We start from the raw sequence: 22,680 nt of genomic DNA on the forward strand, positions 1-22,680 counted from the left end.
ACCCAGTGACAACTTTCAATTACGTTCTGCATACGAAAACTGTTGGCTTCCTAAGCCTTTGCTGACTGGGCTGAGACACCACCTTGCCTTCCACAGGTTTATCATCTATGCAGTGCAGCGCAGCACAGACTCTACAAAGTAATCCATAATCACTTGCATGTATGTTACAAGAAAAAAAACCACGAGCATACAGCAATTCCTGGATTACAATTTTCAAGCAAAGAGCTTTGATGAGCTTCTCAGCCCATAGAATAGGAAGTTTCCCAGAGGATTAGAGCCATATTCTGACACTAGTTACTAGGTCTTTTGTTTCACTTTACAGCATGGCTGCATTAAGAGAGGCTGAATAAGAATGGGCTTATTATGAAACCCTGTTTCACTCCACTGATGATGGGGAATGTGTCAGATGTCTCAGGCGGGTGCCAGCATCTCTAACGTAACTATCTGGAATAGCTTTAGGATTTGGGGGAACATCACTAGGAAGTCCAATTTACTTAGCACCCCTAAACCCACGCTCACTTGTTGGCAAACACTAATCTTATCAAGTCAAAACATGGTAATCGAAGGTACTGGTATTTTCTTTATACGTCTTCTCAATCTAGCCCACAGCACTGATCCTGTCTTTTGTAGAACACTGTGGTCCAGAGCTCCTCCGTGATTCCGAGAAGGTGAAAATTGCCAAAACTGCTCGAGTGCCAACTCAGAAAGACTGCCAGCAACAGACAGCTGTAAAATGTGACAGCAATTTCCACAGCTCTTTCCATTATTTTCTGAAGAGGGTAATGAAGACATTCCATTAAGCCTTCAGACTCAAATTAGGTTTTTGTGTCGGTGTTTTAATTTAACAAATATGTACTGTTTATCTACTCTTTCTTGGACAAGGTAGGGATGACAAAGACAGAATTCCTGCTCTCAAGGAACTTAAAGTCTATCCAGAAAGAACCAAAGAACACTGGGGACAGACGTTGCTTCCTTCTGTTCTATGCAAGTAGCTGGAGTGTTATTCAAGGACGAAAAAATGCTTCCAATCCTCTAGAAACTGTCACTCTATCATAAAGTTCCAGGCTTCCGACCTTTCTAAATATATGCTTTCCACTTATGATCTCAGTTCTATATTCTATCACCTTCTCTACAATCATGTTTTAAAAACATTACAGTATCTCCCTCCTTGCCATTTTCATTTTTTTTTCTACTTCTTCTTCTCAGCCTAGAGAGCACACTCTTAACTCTACACTTTAAAGGCTAATGAAAAAATTTCCTTGACCTCACCTAGAGCTTGCAGCTCACTTCCTACATTGCTTCTTTTTTCTCCAGGTCCTTGTTATTTCCCCTCATCCTTCCTTTGTAGACATCCCACACGGCACAATTCTCAATTCTCTTCCCCTTGGCCATCAGGCATACTTCAACCATCATCCAAACTTTCAAATCTAACGTGTACTCCCCCCAAAGCCAGTTCCAGCCTCAGCATCCCTGCCAGCCCACCTCAAGTTCAATGCATGTACCCTAAACACATGGATGTGTCATGATGCCTGCAGCACACTTCCAAAAGGTTCTGCAAAATAAATATTTAGACATTTTTAAAAGAGAGACAAAGCAAATGTGGTGAAATTTTAACAGCTGATGGCTTAGATGGGTGTTCCTGTATTATTCTTTCAGCTTTTCTATAAGCTTTGAAATTCTGTAAACTAAGAAAGTTGGGGGAAAAAAACACATAAGATCAGAATCAAAGAGAAAAATCATGCTTCCTGCCTTTTCAGAAGTTTATAATCCATTTGTCTAATCTAATCTAATCTTAGACCAGGTAGATGTGAGAGTTCAAAGACCAATTAATAATAAACTTAAATATATGATCAAATTGCAAATATTTACTGAGCCTACTAAGTGGCAGCAATACACTGAGCATTGTATTCGGTCAACAAGACAAATATTTAAACCCTGGAAGGAGGATCTATCTAATCCCTCTGTTTTCTCAAACCAGTTCATCTTCAGCCTTACTGATTTCTGTTAATGGCACCACAATTTCCCCCAATACCCAGAGAAGCTCTGACTCCTTTCAAGTCCTGCATCTCTAAAATCAGTGACGGAGTTCTCCAGATCCTACTGCTTTGCATCTCTCTTTCCTCTCCACTTCGATGCTGCTGCCTGCCTCCCTGCTAACCTGGTCTCCCTCCTGGACTACTGCAGCTCTCCCAAGTCTTTCGGTTCCCACCCAACTCCACTCAATCCTTGCTTTGTGTCTTTCCAGACACTCAGCTCTAACTGGATTATACTTCCAGCTCAAGAGTTTCAAAGATTCTCCAGTAACTGTATAATGATATTCAAAGCCTCAGCCTGACACTGAGGAACATAAACTTTATCTCTTACTGCTTATTCTCCCACTCTTTCCTCTCTAGTCGTAGGTTTCACTATTGCCCAACGGCGCCCTCTTGGCCTTTCCTCTGCTACAGATGCCTCTTACTCTTCTACCCCACTTTTCATTTCCTCCATGAAGCTTTCCCAGATCTCGAAGTGCTGCAGACACTACTTCTCACACCCAGGTCAAAGCAATCTCTCGCTGCTCTGAACCTTCATAACACATACTGTGCATTTACTACTTCCCAAATAATATTCATGTTTCCAAGTACTATCCAAAATCTGTACATGCATTTCTTACCACCTTTACTAGACAATGAACTCCTTGAAGGCAGCTTTCATGTGTAACAGGGACTCAAGTGACAAGTATTTAATACTAGTATCTTTCACAAGAATCCCTAAAAACTGAAATGTGCCTTGTAAGCTATAAGCATTTTTAACACTCAAGATACATTTTAACACTGGTACAGGGGTTTTCCTAACTCTTTTGTGGTAAAATGTGTAAAATTTGCCATCTTAGGGGTGCCTGGCTGGCTCAGTTGGTTAAGCATCCAACTTCAGCCCAGGTAATGATCTCACAGTTTGTGAGTTTGAGTCCACACTGGGCTCTCTGCCATCAGCCCAGAACCTGCTTCAGACCCTCTATCTCCCTCTCTGCCGCTCTTCTGCTTGCTCTCTCTCTCTCCCTCTCAAAAATAAACACTTTAAAAAACTATGCCATTTTAACCATTTTTAAGGGTAAGACTCGAGGCCATTAATTATATTCACAATGTGGTACAATCATCACCACTATTTCCAAAATTTTCATCACCCCAAAAAGAAATTCTATGCCAATTAAGAAATAATTCCTCATTTTCCCCTTCCCCCACACCAGCCCTGAAAACCTCTCATCTTCTGTCTCTATGAAGTTATCTATTCTAGGTATTTTATGTAACTGCAATCACAGTATTTGTCCTTTTGTGTCTGGCTTATTTTATTTAATGTAACATTTTCAAGGTTCATTCATACTGTAGCACATAGCAGAACTTCATTCTCTTTTATGGCTGAATAATATTCCATTGTAAATGCCCCATTCTGTTTATGTATTCATCTATTGATGGATACTTGGGTTGTTTCCCCTTTGGGGCTATTATGAACAGCTATAAACACTGACTGACAAGAATCTGCGTGACTCCCTGTTTTCAATCCTGTTTCAATCAGGTATATACCTAGGAGTGTAACTGCTGGGTCATATGATAATTCTGGTTAGCTTTCTGAGGAACAACAGCAGTATAGTTTTACAATCCAGACACAGGGTCTTTTGGAAAACACAACAGCCACAAAAGTTCCTACTCCCTTAGTAAGCAATTCACTTCTGGATAGACTTCCTTCCTTCCTACCTTCTCAAGGCCCCAGCTAATGATCTTAATTTCCAGGAACCTGACCCTGGTTCAGAGGCTATTTTGATTGTCTTGACACTCCAGTCTCCTGGTTCTCACTATTTTTCAATACTGCCTTTATGCACTTAAAGGCAAGCACACTTAACTGGTAACTCTCCAAATGAAAACTTGTTCAGATGCTGGTCACATTTAGCTTTAATGCATTTAGTAACACCAAATGAATGAAAGATACATAAAAAGAGTTTTTTCAGGTGAGATACAGGATTTTGTAAAGGATGACTTCTGCTGAAACCATTTCTTACACCCAAACAACCATTTAAAGCATGCTGAACTTGGACAAGATGTAGAGGCCTTGACTATTGCAAGAAAAAGATCTCTTCATTCCAAGGTTAGCAGCCTGGGATTTCTAAATTGACATCTCATTATTACCACCAAATCCAGATTTTGTAAAACCAGAGAAATACCACAATATTCAGTAAATTCTCTGAAACTATCCAGAAGGATACACACAAAGTGCAAGCTAGCTTGGAGTACGGAGCATCTCTGTGCAAAGGGGTAGCATCAGAACAGATCATGAGGAGAATTTTTCACGTTTTACTACACAACTTCTACATCTCAACTTTTCAAAAACATTCACTCTTATGTTGTTGTATAATGGCTTAAAACTGTACTTAAAATGCAAGCAATAAAAGGCAATGTTAGTAAAGAGAAAAATATGAGCTATTAAAAGGAGCTAAATGGGCAACTCTAACAATACATACAGAAAACTCTAATCTCATTTGAACTTTACAATACTAGGAGTTAGGCAAGTCAGATGGTCGGCTGTTTTAGTAAATGAGAAAAAAGGTTAAAAAAATGTTAACCTCTTCCAACAACTGCATTATATTTTTTACATGCTCTTCACTTTAACTTTAAAATTATCTTTTAAAAGGTAAGGTTTAGCTGTAAAACTTCAAAATCAACTGTATCTGGGGGCCCCTAAGTGGCTCAGCCAGTTAAGCATCAGACTTCGGCTCAGGTCATGATCTCACCTTTCCAGAGTTTAGGCCCCTCGATGGGCCCCGCCCTGTACTGACAGCCCAGAGCCCGGAGCCTGCTTCAGGTTCTGTCTCTCTCTCTCTCTCTGCCCCTCTCCCTGCCTCCCTCCCTCCCTCAAAAATAAACATTAAAAAAAATTAAAAAATAAAATAAAATCAACTGTATCTGATTACATAGTTCTCTCAAAAATAAAAAGTATCTACTTAGTTGGGCTTACATATTTAAGAAACACAAAAATAATCATCAAAATGCAATAAAGTTATATAAAACAAAAACCTATTTTTTTATTCTTCACCATGCTTGAAATGCTTAATGACTTCTTGAAGACATTTTATCTTAACATACTGGCTCTAAAAGAATCTGAATTTTTAAGTTTCAGGTCGCTGTATGAATAGTTTACTCAAAACACCAGTATTTTCTTAAAATAAAATCTGAAGTTTAAAGGACTTGGACAAAATTTCATTTATTATATGTAACCATACTGTTTACAGACATTAATGTCTACAGATTATATAGCTGTAACTAGTCAATTCAGCAAAGCTTGAGACCTAGGCTATGAACAGCAGGTGCAAAACTGACTCTAGTGGCCCAGAGTTCACCAGCTATCTGAAAGGCATAATTTCATTTAAAACTCAAAAAAATAAAAGGCATAATTTTACAGTCCAAAATAGGGCATGCTTTAAGAAATCATTACAGTACTTAAGACAGTATTTTTTCCTAAACAGACAAACTGCAGGGGAAAAAAATCCAACCAAATGCACAATACATGAGTTCGGAGACCATTACTTCATCTGTATATATAAAAACAACCAAATAGTTCAGAAATACCAAAGAATTTGATTTATACAGCAACATAGAGAAATTTTAAAATATTCAGTTAAAATACTTCTCACCTGGACACTGAATATAATCTGCAGTGTTGTAAAAAAAAAAAAAAAAAAAAATCTACTCGACACAATATACAACATTGAGGATTTAACTTTATGTGCTCACACATTACAACATATTTAGCAATTGCATTTCACACAAGTTTAAGTTCAGTAACTTTGAAGTTTGCCAAGTAAAGTGCTAAAAATTACTGGAATGCAAGCAGTGCACCTTCAAGGGAAGCAATTCTTCCACTGATCTCAATACACAGATGATTACTGCAGAGATTACTTTCTGCCACTGCTATATTTTAATAAATATGGTTTAAATTTAAAACCACAGGCTGAATACTGACTGAAGAAAGGGAGTCCTATAAAGGATTAATATACAAGATACATCAATTGAGGAGCGCCTGGGTGGCTCGGTCAGTTAAGCATCTGGTTAAGATCTGATTCTTGATTTCGGCTCAGATCACGATCTCACAGTTTGTGAGTTCCAGCCCCGCATCAGGCTCTGCTGTCAGCACAAAGCCTGCTTCGGATCCTCTGCCCCTCTGTCTTCTCTGCCCCTCACTCACACATTAATTGAAAGTCAATTGTTTAACTCACTCAAAATATAATTTATAGTTGATGAAACCACAATTTCAGAAGAACCAAGCTATTGAGCTCTCATGCTGAGAGTAATTATTGGAAAAATTTATTAAAAATAAACACATGCATTCAAGGTCATTTAATTCACGTATTTTTAACTTCAAAAAGTATCCCCAAACTAAATTATCATTTTCCACCTCAAGTAATGTACATTAAAATATTAAATACTTCAATCCCATAAGGTATCAACACAAAAACAAAACCAAATTCATTTCAAGTAGCTGAATATTGAGACTACTGTGTAACATTTAGTCACTAACTCTAGTAAGCCAAGACAAAGGAAAAACCGTAATTCATATAACAGAAGCAGCCACTCTAAAAAAGTTTTTCAGGAAATAAAGCCACCTTTATTCTTAAAAGTCAACATAATATACATTCTCTCACAAATTAAAGTTGCCGGCGTTTTCTATGAAATTCAGCAAATTTTTTTTCATAAAACAGTCATCCTGTTTGGTGCTTCACCAGAGTACCCGCAACACTCACAGGTTTCACCCTAAAGGGGTAATTAGGATGGATTTCTACATGTTCAGCAGCACAAATCACACAGGAACTCAGCTAAAATGGTGTGAAACTAAAGTATATCTATGTTTTAAAAGTTATTAATCCCACAAAAACCCTCAAATTGCTTACAAAGCCATTATGTTTGTTTGTTTGTTTGTTTTTTTTTAAACAATTTTAATCTTTATTTTTGAGAGACAGGCCACTAGCAGGGGAGGAACAGAAAGAGAGGGACACACAGAATCCAAAGCAGTCTCCAGGCTCCAAGCTGTCAGCACAGAGCCCTACACGACTCTCGAACCCACGAACCGTGAGATCACGACCTGGGTCTCAGCTTAACCGACTAAGCCACCCAGGCGCCCCAGAAATCCATTATGTTTTGATAAATGTTATTAGTTTTGAAATCATGCTTTAAAAACCTTGTAATTTCATCAGCTAAAGTCGTCTGAACTCACAAGAAACACACACACTTGGAAGAGACATGATACTAAACAGGAGCAGTAACTACAACAGCACACATCTACCATGGGGAATGCCCAAGGATTCAACACAACCAACCAAAGGGAACTTTAGGCTTCAATCTGAACAATGGTTCCACTAAAATAAAAAGATGTCACAGCCCTAACCCTTACCCATTTCTCCACTTTCTCAACAGTGTGAAAAGATTCTTAAAAGCCGTGAGAGAAAGTGTTAAGAATAAATAAGTAGTTCAGTTACAAACAGTTTAAGAGTCACGACTTTCTTTACTAACAGGACAAAATTTTACCAAATATCCCACACCTGACCAACATTAAGAACCTATACAACCAAAATGCCAATATTAAAGTTTCCATTAACCATACATTAGAAAGTTCAGCATTAATAAGCAAAATATTCCATTTAGTTTTTCAACCTGAATATCTCCACATACTTCTTTTAAACTGTGTGTGGCCACTGAATATTTTCTTGTTGGTAACTTCTACTTCTACCTTTAAGTTGAGAACACTACTGAAATGTCACATCCTATTCCAGTACTAATCCTGAGAGCTGAGAATTAGATTGTTATACTTAATTTTTTAAACTATGGGAATAATAGAATTGAATTAATCCTCCTTAAATACATGACTCTACTACAAGATATAATAAGTCCTTCCTCAAGTCACTGTTGATTTAATAAAATTCAAGTCTTCCACCTTACCTCAACAGTGTCACAACGGCTATTCTAAATAACATGAAGTGACTAACAAGGCTCTGAAAAGCTGATATCAAATTGTTTTGAAACTAAAACACACATACGTATACAGTCTGAAGCAATTTTGAGAAAAAACACCCCTACCAAAGAGTTAAATCTATCAAATTTTTTAAAAAACCTTTTTAATCAAAGCCGCAAATTATTTCCTGGCCTGCCAAAGTCCAACACAAAATTTGTATATACAATGAAATAAGTTTGAGGATCCACTGTGAGATTTAACTCTATGCTATATTAGCTTAATAGAGAGCTTGAATAACAGATTGCGACAGCAAAGCAATTTTCTAAAACAAAATGTACCTGAGTATCTAAAAAGGTTTTACATCATCCTTAATGACATATCCAAAATCCACCATTAGGCAAATGTACATCTTTAAATTCATTTTACAGTTCTGTTTTATATACGTAAAAGCGTTCACGCCAGATAAATCCATTACTTCTCTTCAGCATAGCACTGAAACTGTCAGAGACTCATCAAAACATTACTCTCAGGTTAATCAATTTCAGCGGTTACTTGATGGTAGCACCAAAATAAGCATTAACCAAAAAATAAAAGCAGAAATTTTTAATAACAAAAAGAAAACTCCCAAGATAAAGATTAGAAGAATTTTAAAAAGAAAAAAATGTGAAAGGAAGCTCACCTGCAGTTAGGTGGAGGGTCTAAAGTGATGTCTGCCAGTTCCTTCTGAATCCTGGAGTCAGGGAAGTGAGAGAGAAACACAAGAAACATGAAGGCGTTGGTAGCCTCCCACCGGTAATGCACAGGTCTGGCAGATAACTGGGTTGTGTTCTAACTGCCTGCCATGATAACTAGGTTCTACTGAGGGAGGAGGAAAGTACACATCAAAAGCTTCAGGTCCGTAGTTTAGAAAAAACTTTTTTCCCACCGCAGTGAGCTGGCGGTCCGGGGTCTCTTGTGATCATCTAAAATGTTTCGGTTCCAGTCTTGCCTCGCACACTAAAGCAGTTATTTTTCTCGGGGTTTTCCATTTAGGAAATAATTGTAAAGCTTCTCACTCGCCGACTCGTTTTCTAAGTTGCATTAGAATGTGCCGGGACACATTCACTTCTGCGCTGCACGTCTTCTCCCCTGGACCGACAAACGCAAGCCGCCGCGCGGGTGGGAAGGGCTCGCCCCCGCCCGCCCGTCTCCCCCCACCCGCCCTCCCCGGTCTCTGCCCGGGTCACCCGGGCACCTCGAGCGCCCTCCGGCCCGCCCTGGCAGGGCGCCCCCGCCAGGCCGCCCCGCGTTCTCAGTGACGAAGCCAACATGGCCGCTCCCCGCGAGGCCCCTCGGGCCCTGACTGACCTGCCCCGCGTCGCGGGGGTGCCGGCGCGGCGCAGGCCGTGCGCCACAAGGCCACCCTCTCCGCTGGGCCGCCCCGGGCCGCCGCCCCCCCGGGCTTCCCGCCCCTAGTCCCCGCGCGCCCGACGACTCGGGCGGCGCACCCCAGCCCAGCGGGTGAAGTTGCGGGCCAGGGGTGGGGAGAGCCCGCGCCGGGGCTCTCCGCGACTCCCTGGCTCGCCTCCACCGCGTCCCGGGATCTCCAGCCCCGACGCCGCGCGCGCAGCCTAGGGCGCTAACACCCCCGCCGACCCCTCCAGCTAGGCCAGACACCAGCAGGCGGCCCGCACAGGTGCACCCGGCCTCTGTCCCGCACACCGCTCGCACTCTCGGCTCCCCCTTTCCGGACCTGCTTTTTCCCGGACATCCTCTAATTTTCCTTAGGTCTGTCCCCTTCCTTCTCCATCCCACCACGGACACGGAACCCGGGACCCCTCCGCCCCCGCCCCCCCCCCTTCTATCTCCTCACCAACCCACGACTTCACAAAGAGCCCCATCCCCCACTCCTAGGCCGACGCCACCAGGCAGTTCACACCAAGCCCTGGCCTTTGTCTTCTGCTTACCTAGGTGCTTAGAGCATCAATTAATACGACAAAGTTTGAGGCCTTTAAGTGTCTTCCATCTACTAAATGGTGCCTTCTATTTTTATAACCTTTCCTGCTCCTATCACATAAAACCCTAAAGAGCTATGTTACAACTTAAGAATCACACGGACGCAGCACAGTAATAAAAAACTAAACACACATTCTAAAGGCGATCAGAAATCACAATGAATAACTTTTCTCTTTCCAAAGGTTTTCTGAGCTGGCTAGATGCAATGGAGAATAGGTTTTAGAAGGTAGTGTTTTTTCCAAGTGTGAGTAAAGAGAAATTAAGGGTGGTGATTGGGGAAGTTCTTTAAACCTTCCTATTGGAGGACATTTCCTGTCCCCTACAAATCTGGTCAGTTTTAGGAAGCTGTTTGCTCACTGTCTTTAGGGACAGCTACTTATCTGCGTCCTGCTAAGTTCTTTTGCTACCAATAAGCATTTCAGTTCTGAGACCTTCCCTAACACCCCTACTGTTTGACTCGTTGTATGTTAGACTAAAACTTTGAAATTCCAGCTTCCTGATTCTTTATCTGTGTCTATTGAAATGACTGTATGTTAAGACCTAGGTATATACGCAAAAATAACCTCCACCTGAGCACAACTTGTATAAAAATACCTACTGACCTCACTTCTCCTTGTCAATACCAACTCTACCATAAAATATTTACTGAATAGTTACTTCTTTAATACCTAAAAAGCATAATACCAACAGCTTTACCAATTCACCCCCGCAACAAACATTTGCACCATTTCCAGAATTACTGGCACAAGATTTGTGAAGTAACTCATATATATGTTCCACAGAATAATTCTTGTCCAGACCACTCTCAGTGGAGGCATTTCCTCTACCTGTGGACTAGAAACGAAACCACTTTCCATCAAATATGTAGTTAAGTAACTTTACGTCTGCCAATTCAGGCTTCTTTTTTATTCTCTCTCCTGCTATAGTGCCCCTTCCAAGTCCACGGGCAACACTCACCTTCCAAGTCAATGTATTTCACAGAGCAGCTTCTACAGGGTCCTACTAACATTAATTTCCCCCTTATTTTTTCCTGAATACACTGTTCCTCTCCATTTTTTGCCTCTACTATTAATCTTAGCTCTGCTTTAACACTCCCTCAGCAAGATGTCCAGGGAGCTAAAACTGATGTTAACTTTACAGGTAAAATAACCCTTTGTAGCTTTTCACCTTTTTTTTTTTTTTTAAATACCTACTATCTCTTTCCCAGGCAATTCCAAAAAACTTAACTTACTTAGAATAAATGGACAAGCTGTGTCTAATGAAAAATACACCTCAGTAATTTGCTGACACAAAGGAGGCTATTTTTTATCTGACACCTGTGCTTTTACCCCCAAATATATTCATGTGTGCCAGGGATATCCTGGTGCACAAAAAATACTAATGACCTAAAGCAAATATCCTGCCTTAGGTCAGGTCAAAAGCTGCTCCAGCATGGATCAGGGAGCACAGCTACTGCAGATGGGGGTGGAAAGGGGTAGGAAGTTGGGGAGATTAAGGAAAGCCCCATCTAAAGTGGGCAGGGTAGATGACAGGTTCTGGGAGAACCAGCACGGGCTCATCAGTGAGGGCCAGTTAGGACTCCTGGGAAGCTGACCTGCACTCAAACCACCACTCTGAAAGTAAGAACAATCTTGCTAAGGCAATTTTGCCATTTAACCCTAGACCTCTACACTATTTAAGCTAAAATCACTCTTTCGCCCTCCCCCCCATGATTAGGTCACCAAAGCACTTCACCAACTTTTCAGATTTCTGGGAGAAAGAACAAACTTTCAAACTCTGAGTTCCACAGGCTCACTACTCAGTGGAGAGATCTAAAGACTCATATTCCATTTTATTTTACATTCCTTTAAGAAAGATACCCCTATTTAACCCACCATTTGTATTCCTTACTATCTTTCTGGTTTGCCACTTTAAAGTTTAATGACTGTCCACCTGAGAGCAGCAGGATTTATGAAAGGGCACACGGGTTCCCAGGAATATGCTATAGATTATTTTAAGGGTCATGGGGATCAGAGAATATTATTGAAGGATGCTCGAGGTAAAAAAAAGTAGCTTCTTCTAGAGACATAAGAGGAAAAGAGTAAAGAAGAGTCACTGGTTGGCTTCAGCTTGGAAAAAGAACCAAAGATTTTTACAGCATAAGAGAGAAAATAGCATGGAAAAAAATGAGTCTCCCTAAAATCTGGCAAATTGGAAGTTTTAGAAGAGAAAAAAAAAAATCCCCCAAATAACCTAGAATACCCATTTTACATTATTTATTGCCTCAACTCTCCCAATCAGAAGAACCTCTTTAAATTCCATCTGAAAACATCTGTCTCCACCTATTAACTTTTTTACTCCATTAATAGGAATTATTTATTCCTTATGCAGTTTGTGAAGAAAGCTCTACTCAAAAAAAGATCATACGTGCAACAGGTGAGGAGACAAGATGGTAATAGAATTCATTTTGATAGAATCGTCCGGGCAGGTATTAGTAATTAAGTAGGATGACAGCCTTGACAAGGGTCACAAGCTAGTGATTAACAGGACAAGTAATCTGAAATCAGATTTGGGGGTCACTAATAAAAGTAACAAGGATTCTTACAAACTTCAGCCAGAAATGGGAGAGGCAAGCCACAACAGCTGCACGTGGACAACGATTAAAAGAAAAAAAAAAAAAGAAGAAGCAATAGAGTAAAATAATTAAAACTTCCAAGACCCTTTTTTCATTTTTAAGAACACACAAACCATGAGGAGCATTCAAGCGACCCCTCATTGGGAGACAGACCAATTGCAGCAAGAGGCAGTTCGGAAAATAGGAAGCCTAGGGGGATGGGGGTGGAGTACGGTACCTCTTGGCGCTGGTAGAGAGGAGTTTGGAGTTTTTGCTCATGCTGACTTTACTCTCCTTCTTCTTGGGGGTGTTTGTTTCTTTCTCGGTTTGCTGGTTAGAGGACGAAGATGAGGAGGAGCTGGTGCTGGCCCTCGAATCGTCATCCGACATAGCGAACCCCCCACCCCACCCCGCAAACAGCCCCTGCAAGGGGAGGGAAACAAAACAGAAACACACAAACCATGCAGTCAGTATAAATAAGGAAATCGGGTGCTGTCAGGAGGGCTTCGGCCAGGGGTGCACCCGGCTGCCCCCCGCCCTCCACTCGTTTCTCAAAGTCTACAGGCCCATTAAGGCTTTTGCAAATCGGACGCGGCTTGTTTATTTTTGGCCCCAAGTGGGGGACGCGGTGGGAAAACGGTCCGGAGCAAGGCGAGCGGCCCCTCCCGCGCCCCCCGGGGCTCCCCTCGGGGCTGGGAGGGGAGATGCCGAGCAGCCGGAGGAGGGCAGGGCGGGGGCGCGGAGAGCCTCGGCGGGGCAAGGAGGGAAGGTCCCGGCGGTGTGCCGGCCTCGGGGCTGTTTCTGTCGGCTTTTCGGGGGTCGCGGAGGGCGGGTGGCCAAAGCGAGACAGCGGGGGCCAGGAGTGGAGTTCGGCGAGATCGGGAAGAGAGGAGGGGCGGAGAAGAGTAAGAGAGGAAGCCGAAACGGGGGGACGGAGGCAGGGAGCGGGTGCCCGGTGGGGGAAGGGAGAGGCCGGCGGGGGGGCAGGGACGACGAGGCCCGAGGCCCCCCGGCGCCGCGCCCCGACGCCTCTCCCCGAAGGCCGGTGTCTCGGCCGCCCGGCTCGGGCTGAGGGGCTGGGGCGGGGGTCCCGAGCACACGCCCGACTGCCACCCCTGGTGGGGGTGGGGCGAGGGTGCGAGGGGGGGGCTCGGCCTCCACAGCGGAGGAATAACAATGAGCCCTTCCGCCCCGGAGGGGTTAATCCCCGCGGGCCCCCGCCCCTGGGGAAAACGGGGCTCCCCCGCCTCCCCCTCCCCCGCTCCCGGCCCCCTCAGCGGCCAGTGGGGGGCTCCCAGGGCAGCGCTGACAGTTCGAGCCACAATGCCCCCCCCACCCCCGACGCGGGCGGCCCCCGCACCCCACGCGGCCCGGGGTCCCTACCCATCCCCCGCGGGCGGGCCCCGGACCCCTGGGGCTCCTCGGCCCCTCTCCGCCCCCCCTCAGCCCCGTGCCCGGCGGTCCGGGCGGAGCGGGTCCGGGGAGGCGGCGAGGGGTGTCCCCGAGGCCCGGCGACGCGGCCGGGGGGCGGCGGGAGGCGGGGGGGATCCCCGTACCTCTCTTTGTGTCTGGCTCCTCCGTGCCGCCGCGGCGGCTGCTGCTGCGGCTGCGGCTGGGCCTGGCCACTCGTGTCTCTCTCTCGCTGGGAGAGAAGCGGAAGTGCAGCAACAGCAACTATTAAACAGGCAATGGCTTCCCCCAGCCACACACGCTCGCACACACTCCTCCTCCTCCTTCTCCTCCTCCTCCTCCTCGCCCTTACCCCTCCCCCACCCGGCCCGGTCCCACCCACCCGCGCTCCCCTCCCCCTGCACACCTCCGGGGGGGCGCGAGGAGGACACAGGGGACCCCCGGAAACCCTGCCCCTCCCCACCCACTCCCCCACACCGCCGCCGCCTCGGGACGCCAAGGAAGGGGGCGAGAGGTGGGAATTTTCTCTCAAGTGGCTTGGGGACCTGGATCCTGGGTTGGAGAGGGGAAGCCGTTCCGAGATGGGGGGCGCTGGGAACTGTATGGAATAGGGTGGCCACGAGAGGAAGTTCTTTCCAATAAGGGCTTTGGGAAAGGGGGGGGGGGTGACAAATTGGTGGGGAAAGTAGTAATTTGGTGGGAAGGACTTTGGACTAGAGAATGCAGTGGAAACGCCCCCTAAAAAGTGATCGGTTTAAGGGGAAAAAAGAAATCCCACAACAGGGTTTTCCTTTGAGCTGACACTGGCTTCTCCCTCTGGCAATTTACCTGCTGAGAGCACAGGTCGGTTTAGGCACGCCTGTGAAAAAAATCTCAAAAGTAGGAGTTTTCTGCTCAGGCACGTGCAATTTTACAATTTTATATTCTTCTGGTCACTTTTTATAAAAAGTGGTGGTGTTTTATAAAAGTGATGGAAAGGATTCATGACAGGGAAAACCAACGTGTAACAGGCTTACAAATGTGAGAAATCACTGGGAATAAACCCTTTACTACTGAATTAAACTGGATTTAGAATTTTTGGTGTCAGCTTACTTTAAATAGAAAGTTTGATTTTTTTGGAAATTTTAAATCAAAAGTTTTGGGACTCCAGTACCTGCTTCAACAATACAAATGCTATTCAGCTAATCTTTGTATCTTTAGAATAAGCACTCAGTAATTCTTAACTATTCCTGTTTAGTATTTTTACCAAGATTAATTTTTTTAAGGTTAAGCCACCCCTCCAAAAAAAAGATTAAGCCCTCAAATTATGATTCGTTTCTCACTGTCATTTCAGTTGAAGGAAACTGAAGATGTATATGCAATGCCACATATATAAGGTCTGGTACTTTAAGGAGACCACCATGTCAGATTTCCAGGAGCCATTCTAAAAGATCTCATTCAAATTGCCGTCCTTTATCATGGCAACAGTGACTTCAGTTACCACAGGGAAACACAACAAGGTGATAAAGCTTATGGCATATCCACTAACCTGGAAAACAAGCCTTCTTACCACCCACCTAAAGCCTTTCTAGTCCTCAACTTTAAAACTCCAACTTTATCATGATTCATAAAGTAATATGTGCATGCTTCTTAACCCTTACCAGGAAACCTGTATGTACCAGGAATTGTCATAGAATCAAGAAGTCCAAAATGTGGGAAAAATTTGTAAGTCATCATTTCAGCCTCCAGCCTCCTACCTTCAGACAGAGCTATCCCTCAGTCACTCAAATACATAGAAATTTTGAAAGATCCCCACACATGTGTTTGGTTTCAGGAGTCCTGGTAGAATAGATATAGTTTTTGAAATGACATTCCCTGTTCTGTGTTATTTGAAAACGGCAACCAAAAAAATCTTTCTAAAACCAGGTTGTATATATTTTGTGCTTCTGATGAAAAATACATAAATTCAGAGGAAAACAATAAGCAAATGTGAAATTTTCATCCCAACCGAGTTGGGATGAAGGAAATAATCTAAAAACAGTTATTAAAATTGAGACTTACTCTTACAAAAATTTGAGTTTCTGATACTTTAAAATCCATGTACACACTATGAGTACAACCGGTAAAAAATCATATATGTATAAAGAAGAGAGGGGCGCCTGGGTGGCTCAGTCAGTTGAGCGTCCCGCTTTGGCTCAGGTCATGATCTCAGGGTTTGTGAGTTCGAGCCCCTCATCGGGCTCTGTGCTGACAGCTCAGAGCCTGGAGCCTGTTTCCGATTCTGTGTCTCCCTCTCTCTCTTGCTCCTTCCCCGCTTGTGCTGTGTCTCTGTCTTTCTCAAAAATAAACATTAAAAAAAATTTTTTTAAAGAAGAGAGCTGGCAGAGAAGACAGGAAAATAAAATGTTTGATTCATTGATATGGCTAGGACAGTGGGTGAATTTTTTATTTTTTGTTTGCATATATCATATACTTGGATACTAAATATAATAATATTTAAAGAAAAAAACCAAAAAACCTGAAAACGATAGTTGGTGTTTCACTGTTGATGCTTGGGTTGGACCCTGGGGAAATAAATCATGTAATTGAAGGGCTCCTTCTCTATAAGTGTTTTCCCAACCACCAGTCTAGAGGGATACTAGCCCTCTTTTGTGTTACTAGTCCTTATCTCTAACCCTGGCTAGTGCTTTATGGTTTGAGAATGACCTACTGAGGGGGAATTAAAAACCCCAAAATGTTTAGAAAAGAATTCACTGCTCTCAAAGACTAATCATTACATCAGCTCATTTTAAATATACAGTTGTCTGAATCATAAAAAAACTAAAAGTTCATTTGCAACCTTCCAGTTTTACATATTAACTACAAGGCCTAAGGAGTTAAATTGACCTCTGTGAGCCTCAGTTACATCATCTATAAAGAGAAAGACTACCTGTGCTGTACCCACTGGCAGAGTTGTTAGAAAAAACAATGTGTATTTAAAATAAGGATGGTTTGTTAGCTGTTATGCAAAGTAAATTATTAATAATCCCACCCTGATACTAATTCTCAGGAATTTGTTAGGACATTGAGTCTTTAGGACTTAGAATTGATGACAAATATAAAAAACCTCCTAAGAGAAAGAAAGAGTCAAGGAATAATAGAATTTTGTTTACTAGAAGGGGCCTAAGATATAATCAAGTTCAAATTCCTCATGTTCTAGGTGAAGAAATTAAGACAAAGCCTATAGGTCTTGTTCAAGGTCATGCAGCAAGTCGGTGGCAAAATTGTGCTTTATGGCTCATGCTGACTGCAGATGATTTTGTCACTTTTGGCAATTTGGGGGCGGGGGGGGGTGGTGGGCGGCGGTAGAGGGGGAAGCCTCAGTTAAAAAATGTGTATTGGGGCACCTGGGTGGCTCAGTTGGTTAAGCATCCAACTTCGTCTCAGGTCATGACCTCACCGGTTCGGGAGTTCGAGCCTCCTGTTGGGCTCTGTGCTGAAAGCTCAGAGCCTGGAGCCTGCTTTGGATTCTGTGTCTCCCTCTCTCTCTCTGCCCCTCCCCTACTTGTGCCCTGTCTCTCATTCTCTCTTTCAAATATAAATAAACATTAAAAAAATTTTAAACAAACATTAAAGTATATATTAACATATGTATTAAATATAATGTATACATTATATATTAATATATATTAATATACAATATATGTATTAAATATAAAAGAACTCTATGGGCTCCTGGCTGGCTCAGTTGGTGGAGTATGTGACTCCTGATCTCAGGGTTGTAGGTTTAAGCCCCACGTTGGGAGTAGAGATTACTTAAAAATAAAATCTTAAAAAAAGTCAGATAATATTTTCAAGACCATATTAACAATCAAGACAATTGGGAAAGCGAAAAAATGGGAACAAGTTAAAGAATCACTGCTTTTAGAACATTTACTTAAGCCAAATAATGACCACCACCAAAGTTCCCATCTCCCGTTCTGAGAAAAATCCTTCTTGTTTGTTTATTTCATATTTATGGATGCATCTTAAACAGGTAATACATTCTCATGCTATATTATTCTAAAGAAATCAAAAGGTACACCTGGAAAATATCCCTCTGCCCTCCCCTCCCCCCACCCCAGCTCTGTGGTTGGCTATGCTAACACAAGCAAATGCATACATATACATTGGATGCTTTGATAGGAATGCTCAATTTACATTTAAAAGATGCATCCAGTTACCGAAGCCCAAGTGGTGCAACACTGTGATATCCCCGAGCTTTGAGAAAGTAGGCTTCAGTTTTTACTAATGCCTATTCCTGATTCTCAGAATAATCCAACTCTCTTCTTCAAGCCATCTTTAGAGTATTAAGTACTTTTAAGTAGAAGCACTTGAAGATCAAGGTGCTGACTGATCCCTAGTAGGTGAAATGATATCATTGATTCAAAAGAAAGAGACCCTGTCTAACTTTTGAGCACTCCTATTTTTGGCTTGTTGCTTAAATTGAACTTCAAGTCTTTCATAAAGCTGACCATTCTCTTTGGCCAATTTCATATCTAAAGAATCGTCAAACAAATTAACACTTATTAATAAGGGGTTTTCAACTTACCTTGTGGCTGGATAGAAAGGATTTCCTTTTTCTGTCAAAAGAAAAAAAAATCTTATGTTTGGAATTTAAAAAGAATTTCTATAAAGACTTTCTGAAAAGATGGACTCACTGCAGATTTCAGGCCACTTGTTTTCTTTTATGACGCTCCTTTGCCTGAAAAATGCCATTTCTTATACAGAAAGATAAGGAAGGTTCGAAAAGAAGGGTCAATTCCATGAAGCCTAATGAGATCTGGGGCTTTTATCTTCAATTTGGGCCATTTTTCTGCAGGCCTTTTTTTAAAAAAACACTGATCCCTTTGAAGGACCCTAAGCATTGTTAGACTTTACTGGTCTTAAAGGTTGCTATCACAGGAAGCTGGAAAGAGCTAAATTATTTTTTTCTACCACATGGAGGCATTGAACAACCATGTGATTTTCAAAACTTACCAAGACTTGATAAGAGTCTAGTGCTTTCTCAGGCAAGGGCAAAAAGGTTTGTATGATGTTGACAAATAGATAGCGCTTAGTAGGAAAGCATTCTCTCAATTTATAATTTATAATCTCTGTACAGCCTATTCTCTAAATAAACCAGCCTTCTTCAACCTCCTATACATTGATACCATAAGGACAGACTATATTGAAATATACTGGATTGCAATTCAACCAGTTTTGGTTCATTGATCTATGAAACCTTTTTTAAAACTTACCACTTTTTCATGGGGCACCTGGATGGCTCAGTCGTTAAGCATCCAACTTCGGCTCAGGTCATGATCTCACAGTTCTTGGGTTTGAGTCCCTCATCGGGCTCTATGCTGACAGCTCAGAGCCTGGAGCCTGCTTTGGATTCTGTGTCTCCCTCTCTCTCTGCCCCTCCCCTACTCGCGCACGTGCGCGCGCACTCTCTCTCTCTCTCTCTCTCTCTCGCTCTCTCTCTCTCTCAAAAATAACCATTAAAAACATTTTTTAACTTACCACTTTTTCAGTTTACTAAAATTTGGGAGGAATGAAATAGTCGGGAAAATTACTTTTATTTCATGCTGTTAATTGTCTATTGAGAAACTTTTTAAACATCATTTCCCCCCGCAGTTCCATGGTGTAGCCAAATCTATAGCCAAGCATCCAGTTTTGAATCCAAAACTTACCTCAATAATTGCAAAACCCCAGAAGCAAGAGGCAGCAAAGATACCAATCTTGACTTGCTAAGCCTACATGAAAAGTTCTGTCTTTGCAGAGGACAGTACTCATGTCTCAGCCACAAATCAATTAATCAACAAATATTTATTAATTGCCCTGTGTGTACTAAGCACAGTGCTGGGTGTCTTGGCAGATGTAAAGAAGTCTAAGAGGTACTCTCTGGCCTCCAGCAAGGGCCAGGGGAAAAGGGATTATAACTAAGCCTTGAAGGACAAGTAGGACTTGGGTGGATAAAGAGGCATTCACAGGGATGGAAATGACATTTAAAAAGTTAGAGAGAGGGGCCCCGGGTGGTTCAGTTGGTTAAGCCAGGTCAGACTTTGGCTTATGTCATGATCTTAGGGTTCGTGAGTCCCAGCCCTCCGTGGATCCTCTGTCCCCCTCTCTCTGCCCCTCCCCCCACTCTGTTGCACCCATGCTCTCTCTCTGTCTCAAAAATAAATAAACTTTAAAAAAATAATAAAAATAAAAAGAGAGAGAAAACACCAGACTCCAAATACTTTATTATTAAAATATAAATATATATATAAATCATAGAGTAGAAAATATTTTATTATTAAAAACATAAAATAATGAAACTGGACTTCATTCTTCAGAAATGTCACTGGCATGAAGGACAAAGAAAAACAAGATTCCAGATTAAAGGAGACTAAAGAAGCATGAGAGCTAAATGTAATATGTGATCCTGGACCAGATCCTGTACAGGATGGGGCAAAAAAATTTGTGAAAGACAGAATTGAATCCATTGAAAAAAATAGAGTATGGAATTTAGATAAAAGTGTTGTATCAACGTTAAATTTCCTGAAACTGATAAGTATACTGAGGATATTTTTGTTTTTAGGAAACACACTGGGACATTAAGGGGTAAAGAGGCATGATGTGTGTAAACTATTTAAATAACTCAGAAAAAAATTAATAATGTGTGTTGGGGTGGAGGTGGAGAGAGAGAGGGAGGGAGGGAACAGAATCAATGTGCCAAAATGTTACAAATTAGTGAATCTGGGTAAAGGGTGTATGGATGTTTTCTTTATTACTTGTATGATTTTCTTTAAATTTAGAGAAACAATAATGTGCTTCTGTCAGAGGGAATGAAATGGAGGGGGATGAAGAAATTACTAACACATTTCATATCTGTATTGTTTTATTTCTTAAAATTAAGTGTGCATTACGTTAGTACATTTAAAATTTTTTTTTAACGTTTATTTATTTTTGAGACAGAAAGAGACAGAGCATGAGCGGGGGAGGATCAGAGAGAGAGGGAGACACAGAATTAGAAGCAGGCTCCAGGTTCTGAGCCATCAGCCCAGAGCCCGATGCGGGGCTCGAACTCACGGACCGTGAGATCGTGACCTGAGCTGAAGTCGGATGCTTAACCAACTGAGCGACCCAGGCACCCCAAGTACATTTTAAATCTAACCACTAAATCTTTAAAATTTTTTTTTAAATATTTATTTATTTTTGAGAGAAAGACACAGAGTGTGAGCGGAAGAGGGGCAGAGAGAGAGAGGGAGACGCAGAATCAGAAGCAGGCTACAGGCTCTGAGCTGTCAGCACAGAGCCTGACACGGGGCTCGAACTCATGAACGGCGAACTCATGACCTGAGCTGAAGCTGGACGCTTAACTGACTGAGCCACCCAGGCACGCCTACCCACTAAATCTTTAAAAGAACAAAAATATATGGGGAAGCAGAAAACCCCAAGAAGTGATTGGGGAGCCCACAAAAAAGCTAGTTTGGTTGAAGGACTCAAAAAAGTTGATTGGATGACAGAAGAATGAAAAGTGGGTACCTTGACTTTGCAGAGGGGCTTCATGGGGAGCTAAGAAGCCTGGATTTCATTACAGGATAAAAAGGTACCAGGGAAAGACATTAGAGACATTTTAGCCTAAGGGGTATTTTAAGAAGATTAGTTTGATAGAAAAGCCAGAAAGGAGAGAAAGGAGTCAGGGAAACCGGGAGGAAGCTATTGAAGAGTACAGGCGTAAGGAAGCAGCTCCAAATTCCTAATTCTCTGAGCTTACTTTAATTAATCACTGTTTAAAACTCTGTGAATGTAAGCCCCGTGATAGCAGAAACTATGTCTGCTTAGAACTATGTAGTACAATGCTTAGCACTTAGTAGACACACAATAAAAAATTAACTGAGGTATGGAAAGAAAACCATCCTTGTCTCTAATAGTACTATTTTCCCTTTTCCCACCTCCTGTGATGTTCCATCATTCACATATGTATGATTACACTACCCACCGGTCTATTGGGGCATGTGGAGTCTGTGTGGCTGTTCCCAGGGGAAGTGACCCGAGGGTGAGGCCTAAAGTGACTCCCAGGCCCCAAGGGTGGAAAGGAATACAGTGTTGACATCAGAGTTACAGAATTCCAAATTGGAAGAGCTCTGAGATCATGAGATGTGCCCTGTTCTATTGACAGATGAGGCAACTGAACACCAGAGATGCAAGATGAGTTTTTGGAAATCAGGCAACTAATTAGCAGCAGAATGAAGCCCTTTTCCTTGGAAGAATCCAAGTGGACTGTGGAAACTTATAGAATCTACATGTCTACCCCTCAAACGTGGAGCAACTGACAGAGGCCACAGAAGCCAGAGGTAACGCCTATGAAGGCAAGCATGCTCATGTTCTGTCTACACAGCACTGCTTTCTGTGGCTCTGGGCTGTGTCAGAATCTTTAATATCCATTCCACATTGTATATTAGACTGGATCCAGATTTACTACACACACACACACACACACACACACCCCACTTGCTTCCTAAATTACTCACTGAATTGAAAGCAATCCTGAATCTTACAGTGCAATGGTGACAGATACTTGCCCAATGTGATTGTAAGAATAGAAGTGGAGATTCCTATATCCCCTTCTTTATCCCTGACTTTACTCACCTTGAGAAGTCTTTTTAGATCTTGGTGAAGAGGAAAAACAGGAAAATGGTGGGGCATGACCACTTTGGCTTTGTGGCTGAGGTTACACC

At 42.4% G+C, this 22,680-nt stretch overlaps 1 protein-coding gene across 2 annotated transcripts in view; it reads right to left on the reverse strand.

The window, feature by feature from the left end:
• The window catches only part of UBE2E1 (ubiquitin conjugating enzyme E2 E1), an 82,721-nt gene extending 68,440 nt beyond the window's left edge, over positions 1–14,281 (reverse strand). Inside the window, exons 1-3 of one of the 2 annotated variants that reach the window (XM_030329082.1) lie at positions 14,119–14,278; positions 12,801–12,985; positions 8,654–8,704 (exon numbers count right to left, since the gene is read on the reverse strand). In XM_030329082.1, the coding sequence (XP_030184942.1) occupies positions 8,654–8,704; positions 12,801–12,952 (203 nt within the window). In that variant the 5' untranslated portion in view covers positions 12,953–12,985; positions 14,119–14,278. Of the gene's footprint in view, positions 1–8,653; positions 8,705–12,800; positions 12,986–14,118 lie in introns of both variants that reach the window. The other variant, XM_030329084.1, reaches the window with a different exon arrangement.
• Between the last annotated feature and the right edge of the window lie 8,399 nt (positions 14,282–22,680).

Source organism: Lynx canadensis, chromosome C2 (genome assembly GCF_007474595.2).
Source record: "Lynx canadensis isolate LIC74 chromosome C2, mLynCan4.pri.v2, whole genome shotgun sequence".
NCBI lineage: Eukaryota > Metazoa > Chordata > Mammalia > Carnivora > Felidae > Lynx > Lynx canadensis.